General features: G+C 41.9%; 1 protein-coding gene across 1 annotated transcript in view; it reads left to right on the top strand.

Moving 5' to 3' along the window:
* The window catches only part of orc6 (origin recognition complex, subunit 6), a 29,272-nt gene extending 5,683 nt beyond the window's left edge, over window positions 1-23,589 (top strand). Inside the window, exons 4-7 of the mRNA XM_084331198.1 lie at window positions 16,293-16,382; window positions 17,115-17,224; window positions 20,287-20,370; window positions 22,975-23,589. Coding sequence (XP_084187324.1) covers window positions 16,293-16,382; window positions 17,115-17,224; window positions 20,287-20,370; window positions 22,975-23,108 — 418 coding nt within the window. The 3' untranslated portion in view covers window positions 23,109-23,589. The remainder of the gene's footprint in view (window positions 1-16,292; window positions 16,383-17,114; window positions 17,225-20,286; window positions 20,371-22,974) is intronic.
* The last annotated feature ends 349 nt before the right edge of the window (window positions 23,590-23,938 follow it).

The following is a 23,938-nucleotide window of genomic DNA, read 5'->3' as shown; positions in this document are numbered from 1 at the left end:
AGAAACGGTTACAGGAGACTCATTCATACTCAAAATACCAGATTTTAGACAAATTGGTTTTCAAGACACTGTCGACATCGATCTCATAGCATTCAGCGACTTTTAAAATAATGGCTCTTTGGCGCAACGGTCAAGATACTCCTCCGAGGTCATAGATTGTGGAAATTCTCTAATGTCAGCCATTCTTTACTACTATGCACTAGGGCTGAGCCCAAACGTTCGGAACCTTTGTTCGTTATGTTGGCATTCGAATTCTAAATCAACATTCGAATTAAAAAAAAATTATAATAATAAAAACAATTATTATAATAAATAAATTTCATTCATTCTGGTTTAGGCTACACTAATATTATAGTATTAAAAGAAACTGCTGAGTTATATTAATTAAAGAAAGTTGATTTAGTTGGGCTGGGGCTTCTCCCTGGGCTGGGGCTGGGGCTGGAAAGTTGATTTAATAAAAGAAAAAATACTCATTTAATCAGATTAATCACTTTATTCAAATTGAGGATTTAGTTTGAGGATATAAAAAATATATATATAATTATTAAAAAAAATTGTTTACATTAAAAAAAAAAACGAAGGTTCGGACATCCGTTCGAAAAACCCTGACGAAGTTCGAATCCCAAAAAGAGGCTTCGGGGGACAGCCTTACTATACTATGTATTGTGGGTACCGTTCACATTTGGGAACCTAGGCTGTGGAGTCAGTGTGTTACAGGTCAACACAATAACATTACCTCCACTGTGGAGTCGGTGTGTTACAGGTCAACACAATAACATTACCTCCACTGTGGAGTCAGTGTGTTACAGGTCAACACAATAACATTACCTCCACTGTGGAGTCGGTGTGTTACAGGTCAACACAATAACATTACCTCCACTGTGGAGTCAGTGTGTTACAGGTCAACACAATAACATTACCTCCACTGTGGAGTCAGTGTGTTACAGGTCAACACAATAACATTACCTCCACTGTGGAGTCAGTGTGTTACAGGTTAACACAATAACATTACCTCCACTGTGGAGTCAGTGTGTTACAGGTCAACACAATAACATTACCTAGGCTGTGGAGTCAGTGTGTTACAGGTTAACACAATAACATTACCTAGGCTGTGGAGTCAGTGTGTTACAGGTCAACACAATAACATTACCTAGGCTGTGGAGTCGGTGTGTTACAGGTCAACACAATAACATTACCTCCACTGTGGAGTCAGTGTGTTACAGGTCAACACAATAACATTACCTAGGCTGTAGTCAGTGTGTTACAGGTCAACACAATAACATTACCTCCACTGTGGAGTCAGTGTGTTACAGGTCAACACAATAACATTACCTAGGCTGTGGAGTCAGTGTGTTACAGGTCAACACAATAACATTACCTCCACTGTGGAGTCAGTGTGTTACAGGTCAACACAATAACATTACCTAGGCTGTGGAGTCAGTGTGTTACAGGTCAACACAATAACATTACCTAGGCTGTGTGGAGTCAGTGTGTTACAGGTCAACACAATAACATTACCTAGGCTGTGGAGTCAGTGTGTTACAGGTCAACACAATAACATTACCTCCACTGTGGAGTCAGTGTGTTACAGGTCAACACAATAACATTACCTCCACTGTGGAGTCAGTGTGTTACAGGTCAACACAATAACATTACCTAGGCTGTGGAGTCAGTGTGTTACAGGTCAACACAATAACATTACCTCCACTGTGCGGCACGGTGGTGTAGTGGTTAACACTGTCGCCTCACAGCAAGAATGTCCAGGGTTCGATTCCCGCTTGGGGACCAGGTTTCCATGATGCCAGTTACCCAGGTGGGGTATCTCCCAGGCCTTTCTGTGTGGAGTTTGCATGTTCTCCCCATGCTCGCAAGGGTTTCCCCCCCGATAAGATAAACCCGATGGAAAAACATGCACAACAACAATAGATCGCTAATGCTGTGGCGTCCTTGACGAAGACTGACAGGAGCACTTGGATTGGTCCCCTGGCGCGGCTCACGTTGACGCCTGTCTGCTCCCGGCTGCCCTTGGGGGGGAAGGGCGACGGGATGGGTTAATCGCAGATACGAATTGCATGCATGCATCGCATGTGTGCCAATTGATGACCTCGGAGCAGGTCCTAAATTACTTAAATTACTTACCTAGGCTGTGGAGTCAGTGTGTTACAGGTCAACACAATAACATTACCTCCACTGTGGAGTCAGTGTGTTACAGGTCAACACAATAACATTACCTAGGCTGTGGAGTCAGTGTGTTACAGGTTAACACAATAACATTACCTCCACTGTGGAGTCGGTGTGTTACTTGACTTACTTGACTTAATCCTCTTTACCCCGTTGGGGGGCATAGGGCGTCCACCAGAGCTCTCCATCTCACTCTCTTCTGGGCCAGGGCCTTTGCTTCTTTCCAGCTCACTCCGATGTTCTTTAGGTCTTGGAGTGTGGAACGTCTCCAGGTGTTTCTCGGCCTACCGGCTTTCCTCTTCCCCTGCGTGTTGTAGTCCAAGGCCTGTCTAGTGATGTTGTTGGGAGTTCTCTTCCTAAGGGTATGCCCTATCCAGTTCCACTTTCTCCTTTTTTTTTTTTTTTTTTTTTATTGGTCTTTTTCCCCCTCCATTTTTCCTCCGATTTTCTCCCATCCCAATGTTAGTCGTATGCCAATTCCCAGTCCCTTCCTGGTCGCTGCGCTTTACCCCCCACAGTCAGATCATTTTGGGAGAGGAGGCTACCACGTGCTTCCTCCGACACACGTCCAGCCAATCACCGCTTCTTTTCACCTGGCAGCGCGGATTCTCATTGAGAGGGCGTAGCGTGTGGGAGGACCACACTATCCCCCTCACGTCCAATCCGCGCTTAGCAGGCGCCCCGACCGAACTGTAGGAGTTGCTGTTTACAACGACCCGGACCCACCCCGCCAGCTTCTCCCACCCTCTGATACAGCCAATTGTATCAGTGCAGACGGCCAGCCAAGCTGGTGACAACCCCGGAGCTGTGAGCTGGATTCGAACAGGCGAACCAAGCTCACAGCTCCGGGGCTGGTGACGAACGCAATCTCCGCTCGACCACCTAACCGCTACACCACTTTCTCCTTTTGATGGTGGTAGCTATGCTGTCCTGGTTGGTTATCCTCCACAGCTCTTCATTTGTGGGGCCCTCAGTTGCTTGTGAGGCCCTCAGTAGTCTTCCACGTCTCAGAGAGCCGTAGAGCAGGACAGTCTTCACATTGGTATTGAAGATCCGTAGCTTGGTGTTGTTGGAGAGTTGCTTGGACAGTGACTGAGCCCTAAGTCCCCTAACTCTATATGTGACTGAGCCCTAAGTCCGCTAACTCTATATGTGACTGAGCCCTAAGTCCTCTAACTCTATATGTGACTGAGCCCTAAGTCCCCTAACTCTATATGTGACTGAGCCCTAAGTCCCCTAACTCTATATGTGACTGAGCCCTAAGTCCTCTAACTCTATATGTGACTGAGCCCTAAGTCCTCTAACTCTATATGTGACTGAGCCCTAAGTCCCCTAACTCTATATGTGACTGAGCCCTAAGTCCTCTAACTCTATATGTGACTGAGCCCTAAGTCCGCTAACTCTATATGTGACTGAGCCCTAAGTCCTCTAACTCTATGTGACTGAGCCCTAAGTCCCCTAACTCTATATGTGACTGAGCCCTAAGTCCTCTAACTCTATATGTGACTGAGCCCTAAGTCCCCTAACTCTATATGTGACTGAGCCCTAAGTCCTCTAACTCTATATGTGACTGAGCCCTAAGTCCTCTAACTCTATATGTGACTGAGCCCTAAGTCCTCTAACTCTATATGTGACTGAGCCCTAAGTCCTCTAACTCTATGTGTGACTGAGCCCTAAGTCCCCTAACTCTATATGTGACTGAGCCCTAAGTCCCCTAACTCTATATGTGACTGAGCCCTAAGTCCCCTAACTCTATATGTGACTGAGCCCTAAGTCCCCTAACTCTATATGTGACTGAGCCCTAAGTCCCCTAACTCTATATGTGACTGAGCCCTAAGTCCCCTAACTCTATATGTGACTGAGCCCTAAGTCCCCTAACTCTATATGTGACTGAGCCCTAAGTCCCACGGGCGGAGCTTCAGGGGGGGCTGTACGAGACAGCAGGCTCCGCCCCCGAGATATCCCGGCGGGCCCGACGTTCATGGTCATTATTATTAGGTGTATAATAAACCATTGTAGCCTATAATATGAGTTGAACTTGTTGTGCTGCTATTTTCACACTCACATTTAACATTAAAACATATATAAAAAAAAAAAGTGAATCCAAATGTATTTTGGATAAAATCGTCATCACGTAAACCAACGTCATCAATCATCAATCACCCGTCATTCAACAGAGCGTCTGACTGTCTGCCACTGCCTAAGGCCTAACAAACTTAAGCATGAGTAGTACTTATAAACACAAGAGTGGAGCGACAAAACGCAAAGAAAAGGAGAAAAAGGACCAGGGAAAAGCTAAATTGTCTAAGTTAGATGGATATTTTTTTCGCCCTACTCCTCCTCCCGCGGGAGATGAGACTGAAGTTGCCAGCCGTGTTTCATCCCCGAGGCCCGGGGATGAAACAGCATTAGTGGGAGTGACGAGCCAGATTTACAGGTAGGCTAAAATCACGGACACACACTCAACAAGAAAATGTGAGTTTGTAAATGTTGTTATCTATGGTTGTTGTTACTTCGTGTAGCTCGGCCGCCTAGCTTATTATTTCCTTCTATGTCTCTCGGCTGTCTGTAGTGATGATGGCAATAGGGATGAGTCAGCAGCTGCTGCTAGCTGCTCGGCAGAACCAGGCCTGACGCCTGACCCGGCGCCACACCCCTCCCCCTCCGGCTCCTTACCTGCTGCGGGCCCGCAATGTGAAGAAGTACCGGACACTGAAAATGAAAGCAGCAACAGGTCTCCTCCTCACGCTACGGGTGAAACCACGGATCATGATGTGTCCTCTCAGTCCTGCAATTATAATCTGGGGCGTTTTCCGACTGATCGTGGAAACTATTTGGAAAATATTGAGGATGCCAATATCAAAAGGTATATCCTTAAAATGGGCCCGTGCAAACCAAAAGGTCCATTTCCCAAAGACAATGATAATCGTTGCTTTTCAGAAACGTATTACTCCTCCACAACTAAAGTTGGGATGAAGTTTCCACGCAGCTGGATGTGCTATTCACCAAAATTGGACTGCTGCTATTGTGAGCCTTGCTGGCTTTTTGCCCACAGAAACGCACCGTTCTACAACAATGCATGGGTCAATGGAATAAAAGACTGGAAACATCTTTCTACTAAAATTGAGAGGCATGAATCCACTCAAATTCACATGGGTGCATGCGTAGTATATGAGCAGTGGAAAAACAATGGCACAATAGACGCTGACATGGAGAGGAATGTGCGTAATGCTGCCCAATTTTGGAGACAGGTCGTGGAGCGCATTGTTAATGTAACCCTGACTCTAGCGTCAAGCAACTTGGCATCCAGGGGGCATCGAGAGGTCTTAGGTCAGGGCAAAGCTGGCAACCTTTTGTCAATAATCGAATTATTGGCTCGCTACGACCCTGTTTTGAAAGAGCTAATCAACCGACCAGAAGGGTCAGTGAAATACCTCAGTCACCAGATTCAAGATGAGATTATTTACATATTATCTCAACGTGTGAAAGCTGACATCATTGATGAAATAAACGAAGCCCCATTTTATTCCGTCATCATGGACACAACGCAAGATGTGTCAAAGATAGACCAGTTGAGTCAGGTTTACCGTTACATAACTGTTGTTAAGAACGACATGGATATTGCAACCGATATACAGATCAATGAAGTCTTTTTGGGTTTTGAAGTGCCTGAAGGTTCATCAGCTTCAGAGCTTGAAAACAAAATCCTTGGTTCTATAGAGAAAAACGGATTCGATCTGTCTAAATGCCGCGGACAGGGCTATGATGGTGCGGCTAATATGAGTGGTGTGTATTCAGGCGTGCAAGCAAGAATAGCAGAGAAGGAGCCCCTTGCCCACTATGTTCATTGCGCTGCTCATAATCTCAACCTAGCACTCAACGACTCTGTTAAAAATGTCCCTGGAGTAAAGCAGTTCTATGACACTGTAGAGACGCTCTACAACTTTTTTGGTCACAGTATCAAACGATGGACATTGCTCAGTGAGTTAATGACGCCAGAGAGCAGAACTATCACATTAAAACGCTTGTGTCCCACTCGCTGGTCATCTCGCCATGATGCACTTGTTGCGTTAAGGCACCGATATGGAGACATTATAAAAGCCCTCGTCAAAATATCCCTTACCAGTGACAAAAAGGATGAGCGAAATGAAGCAAGCGCACTCAAGAATGCTATAAGCAAATTTCGCTTTCTTTTTTTGGTCAACATGCAGACCAAGATTTTGGAAAGCATAAATTGTGCTTCACAGTTACTCCAAGCAAAAGACGCGGATATTCTGAAAGCATCTAGTCTACTGCAAAATGCCATCACTGTTTTGGTGGAGTATAGGGGACAATTTGACGATGTGAAGTTCGCCACTCTTGCCCTGGCTACTAAATGGGGAAGTACAACGCAGTTTGAAACAACCAGGGCCAGAAAAATGAAACGTCACTTTGATGAACTTGCTGAAGACAGCCGCCTCACTGACGCAGAGAGCAACTTTCGGGTGAATGTTTTCAATGCTTGTCTCGATATCATCATCCAGCAACTGTCTCAAAGATTCACCAGCTTAAATGCAACTGTGAACATGTTTGAGGCAATTCACCCCAACACACTACTGCACGCAAAGGACGAGGAGTTACACCAAGCTGCCCAGCGGCTTAGAGAGCACTATAGTCGGGACATCGCCGCCAGCTTCCCTGGCCAGCTGCTCTCTTTCAGAACCTGTTTCAGGGAACAGATACAAAAACTGAAATCTGTTGTGGATCTCGTCAAAATGCTCATTGTTTCCAACCCAGCAGTAACCTCTACATTTAGTGAGGTTTGCACAGCATTGATCTTATTTCTGACTCTTCCTGTCACTGTGGCAACCGCCGAGCACTCTTTCTCCAAATTAAAACTCATCAAAAACTATTTGAGGAGCACGATGGGACAGGAGAGACTGAGTGGACTGGCCTTGCTGTCCATCGAAAGTGACCGAGCCAAGAAATTGGACATACAGCGGATTGTGGACGAGTTTGCGGAGCGCAAGGCTCGCCGAGTAGCCTTCAAGTAGTGGTGAGGGGTCCTACTAATCACCCCAAAGTACCAGAAAATACCAGAAAATACCCCAAAATACCCCCAAAGTATACCCCAAAATACCAGAAAAGACTCCAAAATACCAGAAAATACCCCAAAATACCAGAAAATACCCCAAAATACCAGAGAATACACCAAAGTATACCCCAAAATACCAGAAAATACCCCAAAATACAGCAAAATACCAGAAAATACCCCAAAATACACCAAAGTATACCCCAAAATACCCCAAAATAACATAACATAAATAACATAGTAACATGGATTGAGAGGCCTCCAGGATATTTTCCAGTGAACAGGGCCGACATTGCAGTGTGGGAATATCTAGGCACATTCCCCATAACACTCAGTTATCATGCAAATGCTAAGAAAAATCCATCTCAGTTTATCAGAACACAAACAGAGGTGACTGAAAGAGTGGCTCAGGCGGTACAATCCCAGACACCTCGTGATGTATACGCACAGTTAGTTATGGAAGATGAGGAAAATGCACCTCGAGATTTAAAACAAGTCAGGAATATAAAACATAGTATCAAAAGACCAGAGGCCTTCTGGTAATCGAACCAATACTGCTGATGAGCTTCAGACAGTTCTGAATATGTTGCAGGAAAATCATTATGTTCAGCAAATAATTTCTAGGAAGGGAAAACCACCTTGTGTCATCCTTTACTTTGATGAACAATTAGAAGATGTTAGAAGATTTTGTTGTGGGCAGGCAGGCCTGTACGCTGCGATGATATGATCGCGAATTGCCCCTTTAATTGGCCGTTGCGATTGGTAAATATTATCTGGGGGCGGGCTTGCGAGTAGTGCTTTCAAGCCTTGCATTCGCATTTCACTCCTAAATTATCCAATGCGTGTGATGACGCCACTCACGCGAGCTGTCAGTGCGACACAAGAATCTGTCGGCAATGAATGAACTTACTGCGATCACCGATAGCCTGAGTGAAAAAGATTTGCGCGGAGTGAATCTGGGTCACGCTATATACTTGGAACTTGTAGTCTATCGTGCGATTAAAGACCATGTCCCTATCTGCGTAGTCTATACATCCAACACCAAATCCCATAATTCCTAGCGAAACGAAACTGAATATGGCCGCTTCCTTTAAATAATAATATGGCTCTTGCTCCGCAAGAACAACGGAGTGGATAATGGATATCAGTCAATTTTATGACAACCACGTCCGATGTGGAGAGATGATAAGATGATGATGATTGACGTGATGATGTGATGATTGATTGACGGGGACACGGAAACGTCTAACGTTCAGGATCAGCCATGCATTACGTGAGTACCCCACTATTAGGACGTGAAATACTGTCTACTTAAATTGACACCGCGGATCAATAAAGTATCAACCTATCTATCTAATAATGAGACGATATGCAAATAATATAATACTAATAATTGTCGGTTCCCCGTATATGAAATGAAATGACTGCTGGTAAAATCACTGTTTATTTCTCGTTTTGCATAGTATTACATTCCACTTCTATAAACAATCAAAGTCCTACCGTAAGAGCCTCATACGGGTCAATTAAACCTTTTTTATTAGTCTTTCCTTCGAGCTAAGTTGGACTGAACATTTCACTGTCAAAAGCGCAAATGTAAATAAGGTTGCGTTGCAACAGTTTTCAAAATAAAGGTCATATATACAAATACCTCTCAATTCTTATAAAAAAAAAAGTCCCGGATATACATAAACATTAATTGGCATAGATCTCTATAAACGGCCCAACACATTGATCACTTTAGGCACACACTGAAACCAGTAACATCACAAATATGAAGCAGGTAATTACCCATACAAATAATAAACCTTTCATGAGGTTATTTACAATAATAATAATTCATTTGATTTCTAAAGCACTTTTCATTGTGAAACAAATGTATGCAGAGTTTCTTCTCCTCCTGATTAATGGTGTGTGTGTGTTGTGATGATCTCATTCAAGGAGCACTACACAAGCGCGCGCACACACACACAGTTTGTTGTTTTTGTTCTATTAGTGATTTACACACTCTCAGTTGGTTCATTATAAAAGATACAAACCTGAAAACAAACGCACTTAAATGTTAAATAAAAGGACCACAGTAATGAGGCAGGAGGAACATATTTTTTTTAATAATGGTAAAATTGTTATTAAAAAATTTGCCCCTAAAAATATTTTTTGCCCCTAAATTTCTCATTTAGGGGCAAGTGTGCCCCTAGTGAAAAAGCTTAGCGTACAGCCCTGGCAGGATGCTACATCTGTTTTAGGAGTGGATCGCACATTTAATTTGGGGGCTTGCTTCTTAACAGTGACTGTGTTCAAAAACCCAAAACGTTTTAAGAAAGAGACTGGAGAGCCACCATTATTCATTGGGCCACTGTATTTGCACTGGGACGGCAGCTTTGAGACTTACCATGATTTCTTTGCCCATTTGAAATCAAAGTTGTCGGTGGCATATTTAGCAACAGAAATAAATATCAGCGAGGACATAGTTATTGGATCCGATCAGGAACGGGCAATTTTAAAGGCCATAGAGTCTTTGTTTCCTGAAGCGAGTCATATTTTGTGTTCAAAACATATTCGGGATAATGTGAAACATTATCTAACACATAAAGTGGGAATGGACGCAAAAAAGAGAGCAGTACTTGAGAATAAGCTGTTCCATAATGCTAATTCTCTTACCTACTGTAAAAACGAGTGACTTTTGTGAAAACATATATAGAATCAAATTGCCCAGAGTTCACTACATATTTCTCTTAAGTTAATACCTACATTGAAAAAGAAAATAATGGAGACAAAGAACAAAGAAATGGATTCCTGATAATTGGACAAATAATAATTGTGAAGCAATGAATCATGTAATTAAGCTGGCTACTAATTGGAAACTACAAAAGTTACCAGATCTGATATTAAAACCCCAACAAATTTCTCAACTTCAAAATATAGATGTGCGCAGATGCCTTCATGGCCAAGGTAATTATACTTTAAAGCCAGAATTTAAAAGATATGAGGTCCCCAATGTCATATGGGACACTATAACTAAAGATGAGCAGAATGAGCTATATTTAAAGTTCTTGAAAGTTAAGATGGTACCTAAGGCTAAAACAATAGAATTAAATGATGGTCAGTTGAGCATTCCAGTGGTACCCCAGCTAGCCAAAAAGCCTGGCCAAAAAAGAACGGCAAAAAATGAGCGAACAACTTCAAAAAGAAGAAAAGTGAAGACATAAGTATGTTCACTTCATGCATGCTCATACGAGATTTGATTTCGTTTTTTCAATTTTTTTATATATATATATTTTTTTTTTAGATGACACAGAATTTTTTATTTATTTTGTATTTAACCAGGAAGTCCCATTGAGATACAAAATCTCTTTTGCAAGGGAGACCTGGCCAAGATGACAGCAATAACATTTGCAATATATCAGACAGCAATAATGTGCGGTACATAACACAAGAACACAATAAAAGTGCATATATACAATATACAATACATGTAAACACAAAAACACAAAACAGAATAGTCTACATAATAGTAAAGGTGTATGACAGTAAAATACGGGGTAATACTGTAATTTAGCAGTTTTGCAGTTGGGACCCGACTACAGAAAGCAGCGAAAATTTTTTTGTAGGAAGTTATGTAATACAGATTTTAATTTGTTGAGAGAGACCAGGGTATCTAAGTGGATATGGTCTTGTAGCCCATTCCATGACCAAGGTGTGAAGCTTGAAAAAGCTGCTCTTCCTAGTTCAGTGTGTATTCTCGTTTTTTAAGTAGCCATCTTGTGGACCTGAATGTAATGTAATGACACAGTTAGAATGTCCTGTTATGTTGTCATGTATAGCCTATAGTTGTCTCTTTTCTTCCGTCCTTACTGGAATTTGTTCAAAAATGTTATACTGTTCTGTTATTATTGTTGTTGATGTTGTTTTGTTATTGTTGAACATTTAAAATAAAATTGATAAAAAAAAAATGTATACTGTTTGTTCAGTGTTCAATACAGCTGTTATTACATTTGGAGATTATAATACATTAAAATAAACATTTGTTTTGAAAATATGTGGTACTTTGGGAATGGGAAATGGACTCTACATATATAGCACTTTCCTACCTGCACAAAGAGCTTTATAATTGCCTCTCCTTCACCAATTCACACATGCACTCACAGAGCAATGGCAGCCAGATGCCATGCAAGGTGCTAGCCTGCTTATTGGAGTCATTTGGGGTTCAGTGTCTTGAAGGACACTTCGGCATGTGAACAGAAGGAGCTGGGATTCAAACCACTGACCAAACCATTGACCATATGATCATTAGTTGACCTGCTCTACCTCTGAGCCAGTATTTTGTGGTACATTGAGGTATACTTTGGGGAACTTTGAGGTTCTTTGGGGTATTTCGTGATACTTTGTGGTATTTTAGGGTATACTTTGTGGTATACTTTGGGGTATTTTCTGGTATTTTGGGGTATTTTAGGGTACTTTGGGGTATTTTCTGGTATTTTGGGGTGTATTTTGGGGTATTTTGTGGTAGTTTCTGGTATTTTGGGGTATATTTTGGTGTATTTTCTGGTATTTTGGGGTATACTTTGGTGTATTTTGGGGTATACTTTGGGGTATTCTGGGGTATTTTCTGGTATTTCCTGGTATTTTCTGGTATTTTGGGGTATTTTTGGGTATACTTTGGTGTATTTTCTGGTATTTTGGGGTATATTTTGGGGTATTTTCTGGTACTTTGGGGTGATTAGTAGGACCCGTGGTGAGTACACTTTATTTACTCTGTGCCTATTTTAATGTGTGGGGCCGCTGTGCCAATATTAATGTGTGTGGCCTGTGCCTATTTTAATGTGTGCGGCCGCTGTGCCAATATTAATGTGTGGCCTGTGCCTATTTTAATGTGTGGGGCCGCTGTGCCAATATTAATGTGTGGCCTGTGCCGATTTTAATGTGTGGGGCCGCTGTGCCAATTTGACTATACTGCTCTGAGCTCTGGTGGTGGCTATATCCATGGGGCTGAATGGTGTGTCAGAAATGTAGTCATTTTATTAGGCTATGTTTTCGTCCTTGTGGTTTGTTGGACTTTATATTATGTTATATCATTATCTGATATATATATATTCGTTTCTATACACTTTGTAGAAACGAAATCTTAAATATTACACTTTCTTTAGTTACTTTTCTTTCAAACATTGTTTTAAATTGTAATCTATACTGACTGAGCGATTTTTAAAGGGCCCGGTCATGTGGCCCCGCCCCCCGGCCCGGGTCTGATACGCGCCGCCACTGCTAAGTCCTCTAACTCTATATGTGACTGAGCCCTGAGTCCCCTAACTCTATATGTGACTGAGCCCTAAGTCCCCTAACTCTATATGTGACTGAGCCCTAAGTCCCCTAACTCTATATGTGACTGAGCCCTAAGTCCCCTAACTCTATATGTGACTGAGCCCTGAGTCCCCTAACTCTATATGTGACTGAGCCCTAAGTCCCCTAACTCTATATGTGACTGAGCCCTAAGTCCCCTAACTCTATATGTGACTGAGCCCTAAGTCCTCTAACTCTATATGTGACTGAGCCCTAAGTCCTCTAACTATATGTGACTGAGCCCTAAGTCCCCTAACTCTATATGTGACTGAGCCCTAAGTCCTCTAACTCTATATGTGACTGAGCCCTAAGTCCCCTAACTCTATATGTGACTGAGCCCTAAGTCCCCTAACTCTATATGTGACTGAGCCCTAAGTCCCCTAACTATATGTGACTGAGCCCTAAGTCCTCTAACTCTATGTGTGACTGAGCCCTAAGTCCCATAACTCTATATGTGACTGAGCCCTAAGTCCTCTAACTCTATATGTGACTGAGCCCTAAGTCCCCTAACTCTATATGTGACTGAGCCCTAAGTCCCCTAACTATATGTGACTGAGCCCTAAGTCCTCTAACTATATGTGTGACTGAGCCCTAAGTCCCCTAACTCTATGTGTGACTGAGCCCTAAGTCCCCTAACTCTATGTGACTGAGCCCTAAGTCCTCTAACTCTATATGTGACTGAGCCCTAAGTCCCCTAACTCTATATGTGACTGAGCCCTAAGTCCTCTAACTCTATGTGTGACTGAGCCCTAAGTCCCCTAACTCTATATGTGACTGAGCCCTAAGTCCCCTAACTCTATATGTGACTGAGCCCTAAGTCCCCTAACTATATGTGACTGAGCCCTAAGTCCTCTAACTCTATATGTGACTGAGCCCTAAGTCCTCTAACTCTATGTGTGACTGAGCCCTAAGTCCCCTAACTCTATGTGTGACTGAGCCCTAAGTCCCCTAACTCTATATGTGACTGAGCCCTAAGTCCCCTAACTCTATATGTGACTGAGCCCTAAGTCCCCTAACTCTATATGTGACTGAGCCCTAAGTCCCCTAACTCTCTATGTGACTGAGCCCTGAGTCCTCTAACTCTATGTGTGACTGAGCCCTAAGTCCTCTAACTCTATATGTGACTGAGCCCTAAGTCTCCTAACTCTATATGTGACTGAGCCCTAAGTCCCCTAACTCTCTATGTGACTGAGCCCTGAGTCCTCTAACTCTATGTGTGACTGAGCCCTAAGTCCCCTAACTCTATATGTGACTGAGCCCTAAGTCCCCTAACTCTCTATGTGACTGAGCCCTGAGTCCTCTAACTCTATATGTGACTGAGCCCTAAGTCCTCTAACTCTATATGTGACTGAGCCCTAAGTCCCCTAACTCTATATGTGTGACTGAGCCCTAAGTCCTCTAACTCTATGTGTGACTGAGCCCTAAGTCCCCTAACTCTATATGTGACTGAGCCCTAAGTCCTCTAACTCTATGTGTGACTGAGCCCTAAGTCCCCTAACTCTATATGTGACTGAGCCCTAAGTCCCCTAACTCTATATGTGACTGAGCCCTAAGTCCCCTAACTCTATATGTGACTGAGCCCTAAGTCCCCTAACTCTATGTGTGACTGAGCCCTAAGTCCCCTAACTCTATATGTGACTGAGCCCTAAGTCCTCTAACTCTATATGTGACTGAGCCCTAAGTCCTCTAACTCTATGTGACTGAGCCCTAAGTCCCCTAACTCTATATGTGACTGAGCTCTAAGTCCTCTAACTCTATATGTGACTGAGCTCTAAGTCCTCTAACTCTATATGTGACTGAGCCCTAAGTCCTCTAACTATATGTGACTGAGCCCTAAGTCCCCTAACTCTATATGTGACTGAGCCCTAAGTCCTCTAACTCTATATGTGACTGAGCCCTAAGTCCTCTAACTCTATATGTGACTGAGCCCTAAGTCCTCTAACTCTATATGTGACTGAGCCCTAAGTCCTCTAACTCTATATGTGACTGAGCCCTAAGTCCCCTAACTCTATATGTGACTGAGCCCTAAGTCCCCTAACTCTATATGTGACTGAGCCCTAAGTCCTCTAACTCTATATGTGACTGAGCCCTAAGTCCCCTAACTCTATATGTGACTGAGCCCTAAGTCCTCTAACTCTATATGTGACGGTACCTTTTTTCTGTACTTTAGTGTAAAAAAAATTATAATAATAATTCTACCTACCTCAGTTGTAAAAAATTTGTCCAAGCTTCTAATAATTTATTATTATTATTTATTTAGAACAATTTGTTAATGTATATAATAAAGCAGCGAGCGTTGTATGCATCTAGCTTTGTAAAGTGTAACCACACTTGCAACCGCTTTCGGCTCGTCATTGCCCCGACTGCTTTGTTGTTGTTGAATCAAGTAAAATCCTAGGTAAGCGTGTATCGTGCGCGTGAACGTGCGTCGTGCGGCACACTTCATAGGTTTCGTTTCGTGGTAAACTAAACGTTGACGTCATCGGACAAAAAAAAGAAGAATCTACTTTTGGCCAATCATAGGCGTCTTCTATACAAATCCTCAGTCGGGGACAGGCCTACACGAATTATGCACGAACCACCTGTACGCTACAATAGAACAAGCAGTAACGGGGCTCTACTTAGGAATGGTGAAGATGCAAAGCATGTTGGACCATTGGACCCGTTGCTCGCGGAGTTTTTGTTGCACATAGAAATAGACGGGAGACTAGAGCGTGTGTCAACTGTACGTCTGTATTACAAACAATAACATGGGCATCATAGCTTACATTCTGGTCCCTGCTGGGAGGTACCAATTGAACACACCACTGAGTGCAAAGTGGCGGGATGCATTAAAAAAGCAGCATAAACAACAACGGAATGGCTCTCATTTACAATAATCAGTGTTGATAAACGGTGCAAAGTGACAGAATGGATTCAAAGGCTAAAGGTGATAACAGGATAAGTAGGTCAAGTATGTAGGTAAATGGGTAAACACGTAAAGTATGCAGGTAAACATGTACAGTACCAAGTTAAACACATAAAGTACGCAGGTAAACATGTGAAGTATGCAGGTAAAGTACGCAAGTAAACACCACAAAGTTAGTTAGTCTTTTAGACTAAATGTGTATCGGACAGAGCTAGCAGATAACGAGACGGAGAGTTGATCTGTATCAGACGGAGCTAGCAGATAACGAGACGGAGAGTTGATCTGTATCAGACGGAGCTAGCAGATAACGAGACGGAGAGTTGATCTGTATCAGACGGAGCTAGCAGATAACGAGACGGAGAGTTGATCTGTATCAGACGGAGCTAGCAGATAACGAGACGGATAGTTGATCTGTATCAGACAGAGCTAGCAGATAACGAGACGGAGAGTTGATCTGTATCAGACAGAGCTAGCAGATAACGAGACGGAGAGAGTTGATCTGTATCAGACGGAGCTAGCAGATAACGAGACGGATAGTTGATCTGTATCAGACAGAGCTAGCAGATAACGAGACGGATAGTTGATCTGTATCAGACAGAGCTAGCAGATAACGAGACGGAGTGTGATAGTAAAGGGTTAACCTTCTGTCGTGGCAGTGAAAGGGTTAATCGATACGCCCACTCGCTCGCCGCGTGAATACTGCCAGTGGAGAGATACCATGACGGGGTGTGACATTCCGCCCCCGCGCCCTTCGACTCTTAACCTGTGTGTCACCGCGTGCTCCTTCCTGTCTTCCAGATACGAGCGGAGTCTTCCCGCAGCCCAGCAGCAAGACCTGGACCTGTCCAAGCCTCTCTTCACCACCGCCGCTCTGCATTCTGCCTGCAAGTCAGTGAAGCACCCAGAATCTCCTCCTCTTCTTCTAGTTGAACCACTGATCGGTATAATAATAGTAGGACCCGACTTATCCGAATCTTGAAGATCAAAGTCACTGGCAAAGGCAAAATATCAAGGCAATCTATTGAGAGGTCTATATATTTAAAACTGAATCGAACCATAAACAAGGTGGCCTGCCTGTTGGGATGTTAGATCCTAATGTGACTGATTTTATATGTCTGCACTTTACGTGCTCGTTTTATGCCCGTCTTTTTTCTGTTGCGAAGCACTTTGAGCTGCAGTTTCTGTATGAAAGGTGCTATTCAAATAAAGTTTATTATTATTATATAGGGTCACAATTTATTACAAACAATTTAACTTGGATGTGCATTGTAAAACTGCAATTTGCAGGTTTTTTTTACTACAAGTTTAAATAAAGAGAATGTATTGCAGTGTATTCACATTGCCACGTAATTGTATTTATTCTGGCCAAAATATGACTCGATATGTCATGGATTTGGATAAACAAATGTCCTCCTAATAGGTTGTAGTACCACAGTCGTCCACCAGACCATGCTTGTTTCCTCAGAGCGGAAATCGCACTGTGTCGTTAACAAATCAGCTCCTCCCACTGTTTGTCGTTAACCAATCCACTCCTCCCACTGTGTGTCGTTAACCAATCGGCTCCTCCCACTGTGTGTCGTTAACCAATCGGCTCCTTCCACTGTGTCTGTCCGTGTGCAGGTGTCTGAAGGTCCGAGTGGACAGGAAGCTGGCCACCTCGTCTGGTGCCAAGAAGGCCATTTTTGACCGGCTGTGTGTTCAGCTCCACAAACTGGGACAGGACATATGCAGTAAGTGGTCTTGAGGGTCTGTGATGGTACATGAGTTTAGCTACAGTAGGTTGGATGAGTGAGATTTTTCTTGGAAGGAAACACAATTTTTTTTTCAATTCACGCTTAAAAGCTATTTGTAACTATTTGAGTGATTTTTAATTTTTTTTAGAGGATTTCCATGTAGACTGCACCTGTCTGCATGTTTGCTGTCAATCATGTCCACAAACGCAATCAAAACAATAAAGCCATAAAAATGTATGTGAAAATACTTAACGGATGTTAACTTTATCTCAAGTAATATATATGGATGTACCTATGCTAGATCACATTTATTAATAAAACTGGTATTTGTTTTTTGTGTGATTAAAATATGTCTGTAAAAATAAAAAATCATTATAATCGAGATGTGAATGTAATAAATCATGTTTATCTTCAATAAATAGAATGAAACAAGGTGGAGGCAGTCGTAATTGAAGTAATTAATGTGTGGGGGCGGGCTGGCAGTACACATAGTGTGCACTTAATGACATTTTTTATTTAACAGAATATGAGCCAATGAGTCGTGTTGAAAGAAAATCATTCATTGTATCATTTATCTTTTTAGTGAATATTGAAAACGGGTCCCAATGACCCGAACACCACAAGGATTAAATATGATCCATATGATTTGACGTATTGGAATAGGAAGGTACTTCTAAGTTGCGATGACTTCTCTGCAGGGGTATAAAAAGTACCCAGAAATTATAGTGAAAGTACCGTCTCAAAATCGTACTCGAGTAAAAGTCAAGAGTATCTGGCTAAAACACACTTGAGTAAAAGTAAAAAAGTTTTTACTTTTTAAATGTACTAAAAAGTAAAAACGTTTTCTGACTGTCTATTCTTCTGATAGCAGGTGTTTAATCAAAGATCCCCGCTTCCTAGTCTTGCACAAGGACCAATCAGCATGGGTATGGGCGGGTTCATTTTCCATTGATGGGGATTTGATTGTCTGTTTTTAAATAAAGAGCGGCTGCAGGATTAATAACATTAACGTTAGTTCAGCCAGAGAAACAAATATACTAATTAAAATGGTTGGACCTGTGAGATTTGTACTTTGTACTTTGTAGGTCTGCATTTTAAATGTACAGTAAGGAGTAAAAAGTAGTTTTTTTCTCTGAAATGTAATTGACTAAAAGTACAAGTATACAAACCTAATGATACTCGAGTAAAGTACAAATCCCCAAAAACAGTACTTAAGTATTGTAACGAAGTACAATTACTCAAGTACTTTACACCCCTGCTTCTCTGTATCGTGTTTTAAATGTGTTTGGGGGAGATGTCCAGGCTGCAAAGTAAGAAGTACAGTAATAGCCTAGCAGTTCCTCCAACAATTAATATAATATTATTATAAAAATTCATATAATAATATTATTAGGGGTGCACGATGTAGCTTTTTTTTACCACGATATCGATACCGATAACTTTCTGCTCCTCAAGGTCGATACCGATAACCGATAATATATATATATTTATTGTATTATTATTTTTACAATGCGTTTTCCTGTAGTTTTGACTAACCAGATTTATCATGACATGAGCGTTACTACTATGAACAAAACAAAGCCAAGACAACAGTTTTGACTCTTCAAATAAAGTGACTATATTTATTTTTCCAAATAAATATGATTTGAATCACAAATTTCACAATCCGTCAATAACTTGTAAACATTTGCCAATTGCCATAGTGAGGTTCATCACTCAGTGATGTAAAAATAAAATAAAGGCCTCAGAACTGTTGCAAATCTTTGCATAAGCCTGGGATTCAAATTCAATACTGGCAGGTAAAATCGGACAGTCAGTAAACAAAGTATACAAACTGAAAAAGTGCATTCCTCACAGTATCAAAAACAAATAAATAAATTATATTACTTATAATAATCCATATAAATGACTGAGTGAACCCTTTTTTCCCACTAAACTACTAAAGCATTGAGGTTTCAAACTTTCAATTGTTTTCGTTTTTTTCTCAAAGAGAGAGCGAGAGAGAGAGAGAGAGAGAGAGGGAGGGATAGAGAGACACACGTTTGACCCTGTATTGTTATTTTTTTGATAACTCTTCTACCGTTTTTTTAAATTCTGGTCGGATCAGTGGGAATTATGTACCTGGGCTTTAAATGACGAGGTAGCCGACGTAATCCTTTGTCTTCAACGAGGGAAAAGGGCTGGTCGTCAAGTGCCATCATTTCTGTGATCAAGTTAGAGATCGCTTGGGTCATTTCTGTCAAACGTCTTTAATTTCGCAAACGCCTCGTCAATAGGTACAAGCCCCGCCGGTTCCTTTGCAGCTGGCTTTGGATTAGCTTAGCCTTTAGCTGCTCGGCGTCGTCGTAGGCTTTTAATACACCATCGTAGCGGTGGTGATGTTTCAGGTGACTTATTATGTTGGATGGGTCGTAGCTTGTTGCCCTTTTCTCTCCTCGTGGAACTTCTGCATTTGTTACAAATAGCAAGCAAACTGTTTTCCTCTGAAACTTTGACAAAGTCCCACACTACCGACGCCATGTTTACTATACGCGCTGCTTCTGAAAGTTACGTGGCTACGTCACAGCCAGGCATGAGAAGGGGAGCGCTGGATTTGTGAAAAACTCCCTCTTCCTAAACCACACGCCATCAGTCGTACCACAGTACTGGCAAAACGGGAGGAGCCTACAGTAAAAACAAACACCCTTCATCCCACACCGCATTTCTTTTACCAAAAAAAAATATATTATATATTATCGGAGCTATCAATAATTTTATCAGGATGACGTCATAATTGCTGATATCGGCCCGATAATCATTGTGCATCCCTAAATATTATTATAACTATTCATATGGAATTACTTTGTTCATAGTCATTTTCCTTCATACATGTTTACCAGTGCAGCCATGAAATAGGCATTCAATTATATTCAAAGTGGTCTTTTTTTTAAAAGTCTTCAATGTAACTTGTTGAAACCTGCAGAAACCCTGTGTGAGTATCTAGGTGGATTATGCGTCAGTTGAGTAGATTGTTCAGTATGTCAGCAGTGATATATTCCCACTTGCTTTGTCTTCACCAGAGGAAAGCTCTCTGAAGGAGACGGCGAGGAGCACCCAGAAGAGACCCAAGACGCTGGCCGAGAGCATCCAACAGGCGGGGGAAGGTGAGTCTGTCACATTATATACTTGTCTTATTATTTTTCTTTTGCAAAGTGCAGTTCATATTAGATGTTAGTGGCACTTGTAAGAGCGGGGGGTGGAATGCAAATGGTTCGTTAAAACAAAGATGCAGTCATGTGATCTATTGTAAGATTATATTTTGGACATATTGCACTGGTATTGCTTGTCTTTCTCAGTCGACTAACCTAAAGTGCTTAAAGTGCTTGATTTTTTACAAAAAAAAGTCGAGCCCTGGAATTCCTTAAACAGCCAATTTTTTTAACAAGGTCCTTGAAATTAAAATCAACCATTTGCATTGAAAGTTTTGTTCATCCATGATAAAAAAAAAATCTGAATCAAGAAATTAAATCTTTTTTAATTTAAAGTGTAACTAATTGTCGGAAATTGGTTTTAAGCCATAAATATTGGATACGATTTTTTTTCTATAATAACAGCATTTAAAAGTGAAGTGTATCCTTCTAAATGCCCTTTTAAAATGAAAAATAGTGCTTAGGAAAGTACTTGAAAGTCCTTGAATTTGGCAGCTACGTGGTGCAAGGCGCTCACCACAAATACTGGAGACTGGGCTCGAACAGGTACGCCTCCCTGTTCGAGCCCAGCGCTCCACATTGCTTTCAGTTTAGCTGGTCGTCCGCACTAATACACATTGGCAGTATTAGGGGGAGGGAAACTGATGGGTGGGGATTGGGCGTTGTGGACAGCAACTCCTACAGGTCGGTTGGTGCACCTGCGCAGTAGAATCAGGAAGCGACGGGGGCGGGGCCCCTCCAAAGCCCAGACCCCTGACGCTGAAAGATCGAGCCGCGCAGGTGGAAAGTTACCTCGAGTATCAGAGGGGACTCGTGCTATGTATGACTTAGTCCACATTGCAGCCGGCTTGTGGGAGGCATGAAACAGCGTTCAAAGACAGGGGAAGGTTGAATTGGATGGGAGAAAAATAGAAAATGGGAGAAAAAGTGGATAAAAAAAAAGAAAGTCCTTGAATTTCATTTTGCAATGTCTGTGGGAACCCTGCTTTAACCTCTTCCACCCGGAGCCTATTCTGAAAATCCGCCTAAAATATATACTTAGGTAAATAGAATAGTGCTCCACTTCTACAAGGGCCATTTGCATATTATTGGTATCTAGGGACATCTACGGACCTCTGGGAATGTATTCAGTGTCAGAAATATTGTGTCTATTACTAGGCTTGCTTAAATTGTGATGAAACAAAGGAGAATATCAATTATGATTTTTCTTTGCATCTTTGACAGTGAATAACACCATGCTAATAATGACCAAACATTAAAGACTGCCACTGATCTCGTTCAGTACCTTCTTGAGATCATGTGTACAAAAAATCTAAGGAAATTAATAAAAGGAAGATTATTAAACGGAAGGTTCTGTAGATACAGTACTGAATTCTCTCATCCGGACCAATGCAATTTGAAAACTTTATTATAGAATAGGAGGCTTATAAATTACCTTATTATAGCCAATTTGTACATATATTATCTTTCAAATGCCTGAGTAGGCGTGCATAAGAACAGATAATGTAATCTGCTGTACCTTTTTATTTTCCCCACAGTGCAACCATTTTGAAACAAATTTCAGATCTAATTGTTCCTACATGTTAACAATAGGGAAGAGAAACTTGAAAGCCTTTCAATATTTGTCAAAAACGTTACCTGTGGCTTATTATCCCAAATATTAACAGTTATTGAAATAATTGATACAGAACTCTGAACCTTGAACCCCATAAAATCTTCCAGGAAGTGTAGTTTTAAAAACGTTCAACGCAGAACCGCGTTATTTCTAAACCTAGCCGCATTTCTGGCAGACGCTCTCTGATGTTTGCCCAATCACGTGACGAGCTGTGTCTTTGCCCATTTCCGCGTCGAACAGCCTGCAAACTACCTGGTGTTCTATCGCCATGCTCTAAGACAAACTCTAACCTTAACCAACTTCGAAAGAGTGCCTAAGCTTAACTGTCGAAAGAACTTGCCGTCACGCTCTAAGACAAACTCTAACCTTAACCAACTTCGAAAGAGTGCCTAAGCTTAACCAGTGTAGAAACGGGCGTCGGCCAATCAGAGCGTCTTGCCAGAAATGCGGCTAGGTTTAGAAATAACGCCGCAGAACCATATCTGTGGAACTCGGCTACAAAATGGCCGCAAAAAGACTACAATTCCCATGGTTAAAAATATCCAAAATGGTCACCCATCGCGGATAGAATTGACCAAATCGAAAAGTTAAATCTATCTAATGACACTTTTAACCTATTGCTAAACTAACGTATTGATGATAATATACATTCTACATGCTGTTGTGACATGTTCATGATGTTAATACTTGAATACGTTTGAAATTAAAATCGCAACTTTTATACAACACTCTGAAAAATATTGATTTATGACCAGATGTCATTTGCGGTCAGATGTCATTTTTTGAGCGACACCTTGCGATCGAATCTGCTCTGACCACGCTCCGCTACTTCTTGCTTTTCCCCAACAGGCAGTCGATCATAATTGGTAAAAAAATTAGACCCTGTAGTTATGTGAGGTGGTAGATGTTCATATCTCTCTCCCCCTCTCTTTCTCTCTCTCTAGAGGGAAGTTTACTCACATCTCCTCCTAAGCAACGCAGGGAGGATGAAGAGGAGAAGGAAACGGCACAGGACTATGAAGAGTGGAAGAGGAAGATCTTGGAGAGCGCTTTGAAATCCAAGACGGTGGAGTCCTGAGGGTTTCAGGACCTCCATGTCTTATTTAATGTCTTCTGAGCGACCGCTCTCGCTCGCCTCATCAGAGCAACAACACGGAGGAGCAGACAGATCAGCGCTTTTTAATCCACACCAGACCCATCGCCGCATTTCAAACCCTGTCCAGATTTTGTACCACAGAAATGAACCCACCGTCTTTGACTGTAGCTGTTGTGTTGTGGTTTGAGTTGGAATATGTTCTTTGTGTATACAGTAGATCCTCTGTGGACTAGTAGTTTCCAGAGGGACCAACAGAGTTTATATAGACATTACCGCCTCCTAGTGTTGGAGTGTGTGAATAATGTTTGAACCTGTAGCAGAGTAGCTTTTTAGAATTGTACATGCATGTTTCATTATTACCTGTTGCAGTTTGTTTTCACAACTTGTAAGAATCGATAGCAAGAAATGGAAGACCCAACACTGTTATAATGTTCTTTTAATAAATTATCTTTTTTTTACCTCATTACATTATTTTCAATAAATACACATGAAAATGTTGTGGGGGGGGGGGTCGGGGGGCACACACACCCAACAGAATAGCCTAATAAGCTACAATAGGAAACATTCATATTGTGTGACATGCAGGTTAGCGAAGTGTCTCTTGCCTTCATGGAAGGCAGGATGGAGGACCAGGAGCCCAGTTTCAGGAGAGGAAACGCTCTCAAATGTTCATTCCCACCTTTTTCTGGAGTTTTCTCCCTCAATGTTTCTCCTTTATTTTATTTTTTTTTCAAGACCAAGGCTGTGTTCAGTTCTGACACCCCCCCCCCCCCCCATGGAGTGAGTCATGCAGAGCCGAGGCGTCTGTGCCG

This window comes from Notolepis coatsorum (genome assembly GCF_963971535.1).
Source record: "Notolepis coatsorum genome assembly, chromosome: 15".
NCBI classification, from domain to species: Eukaryota; Metazoa; Chordata; class Actinopteri; order Aulopiformes; family Paralepididae; genus Notolepis; species Notolepis coatsorum.
The sequence above is the reverse complement of the archived record's forward strand: the minus strand, read 5'-3'. Positions and strand labels throughout refer to the sequence as shown.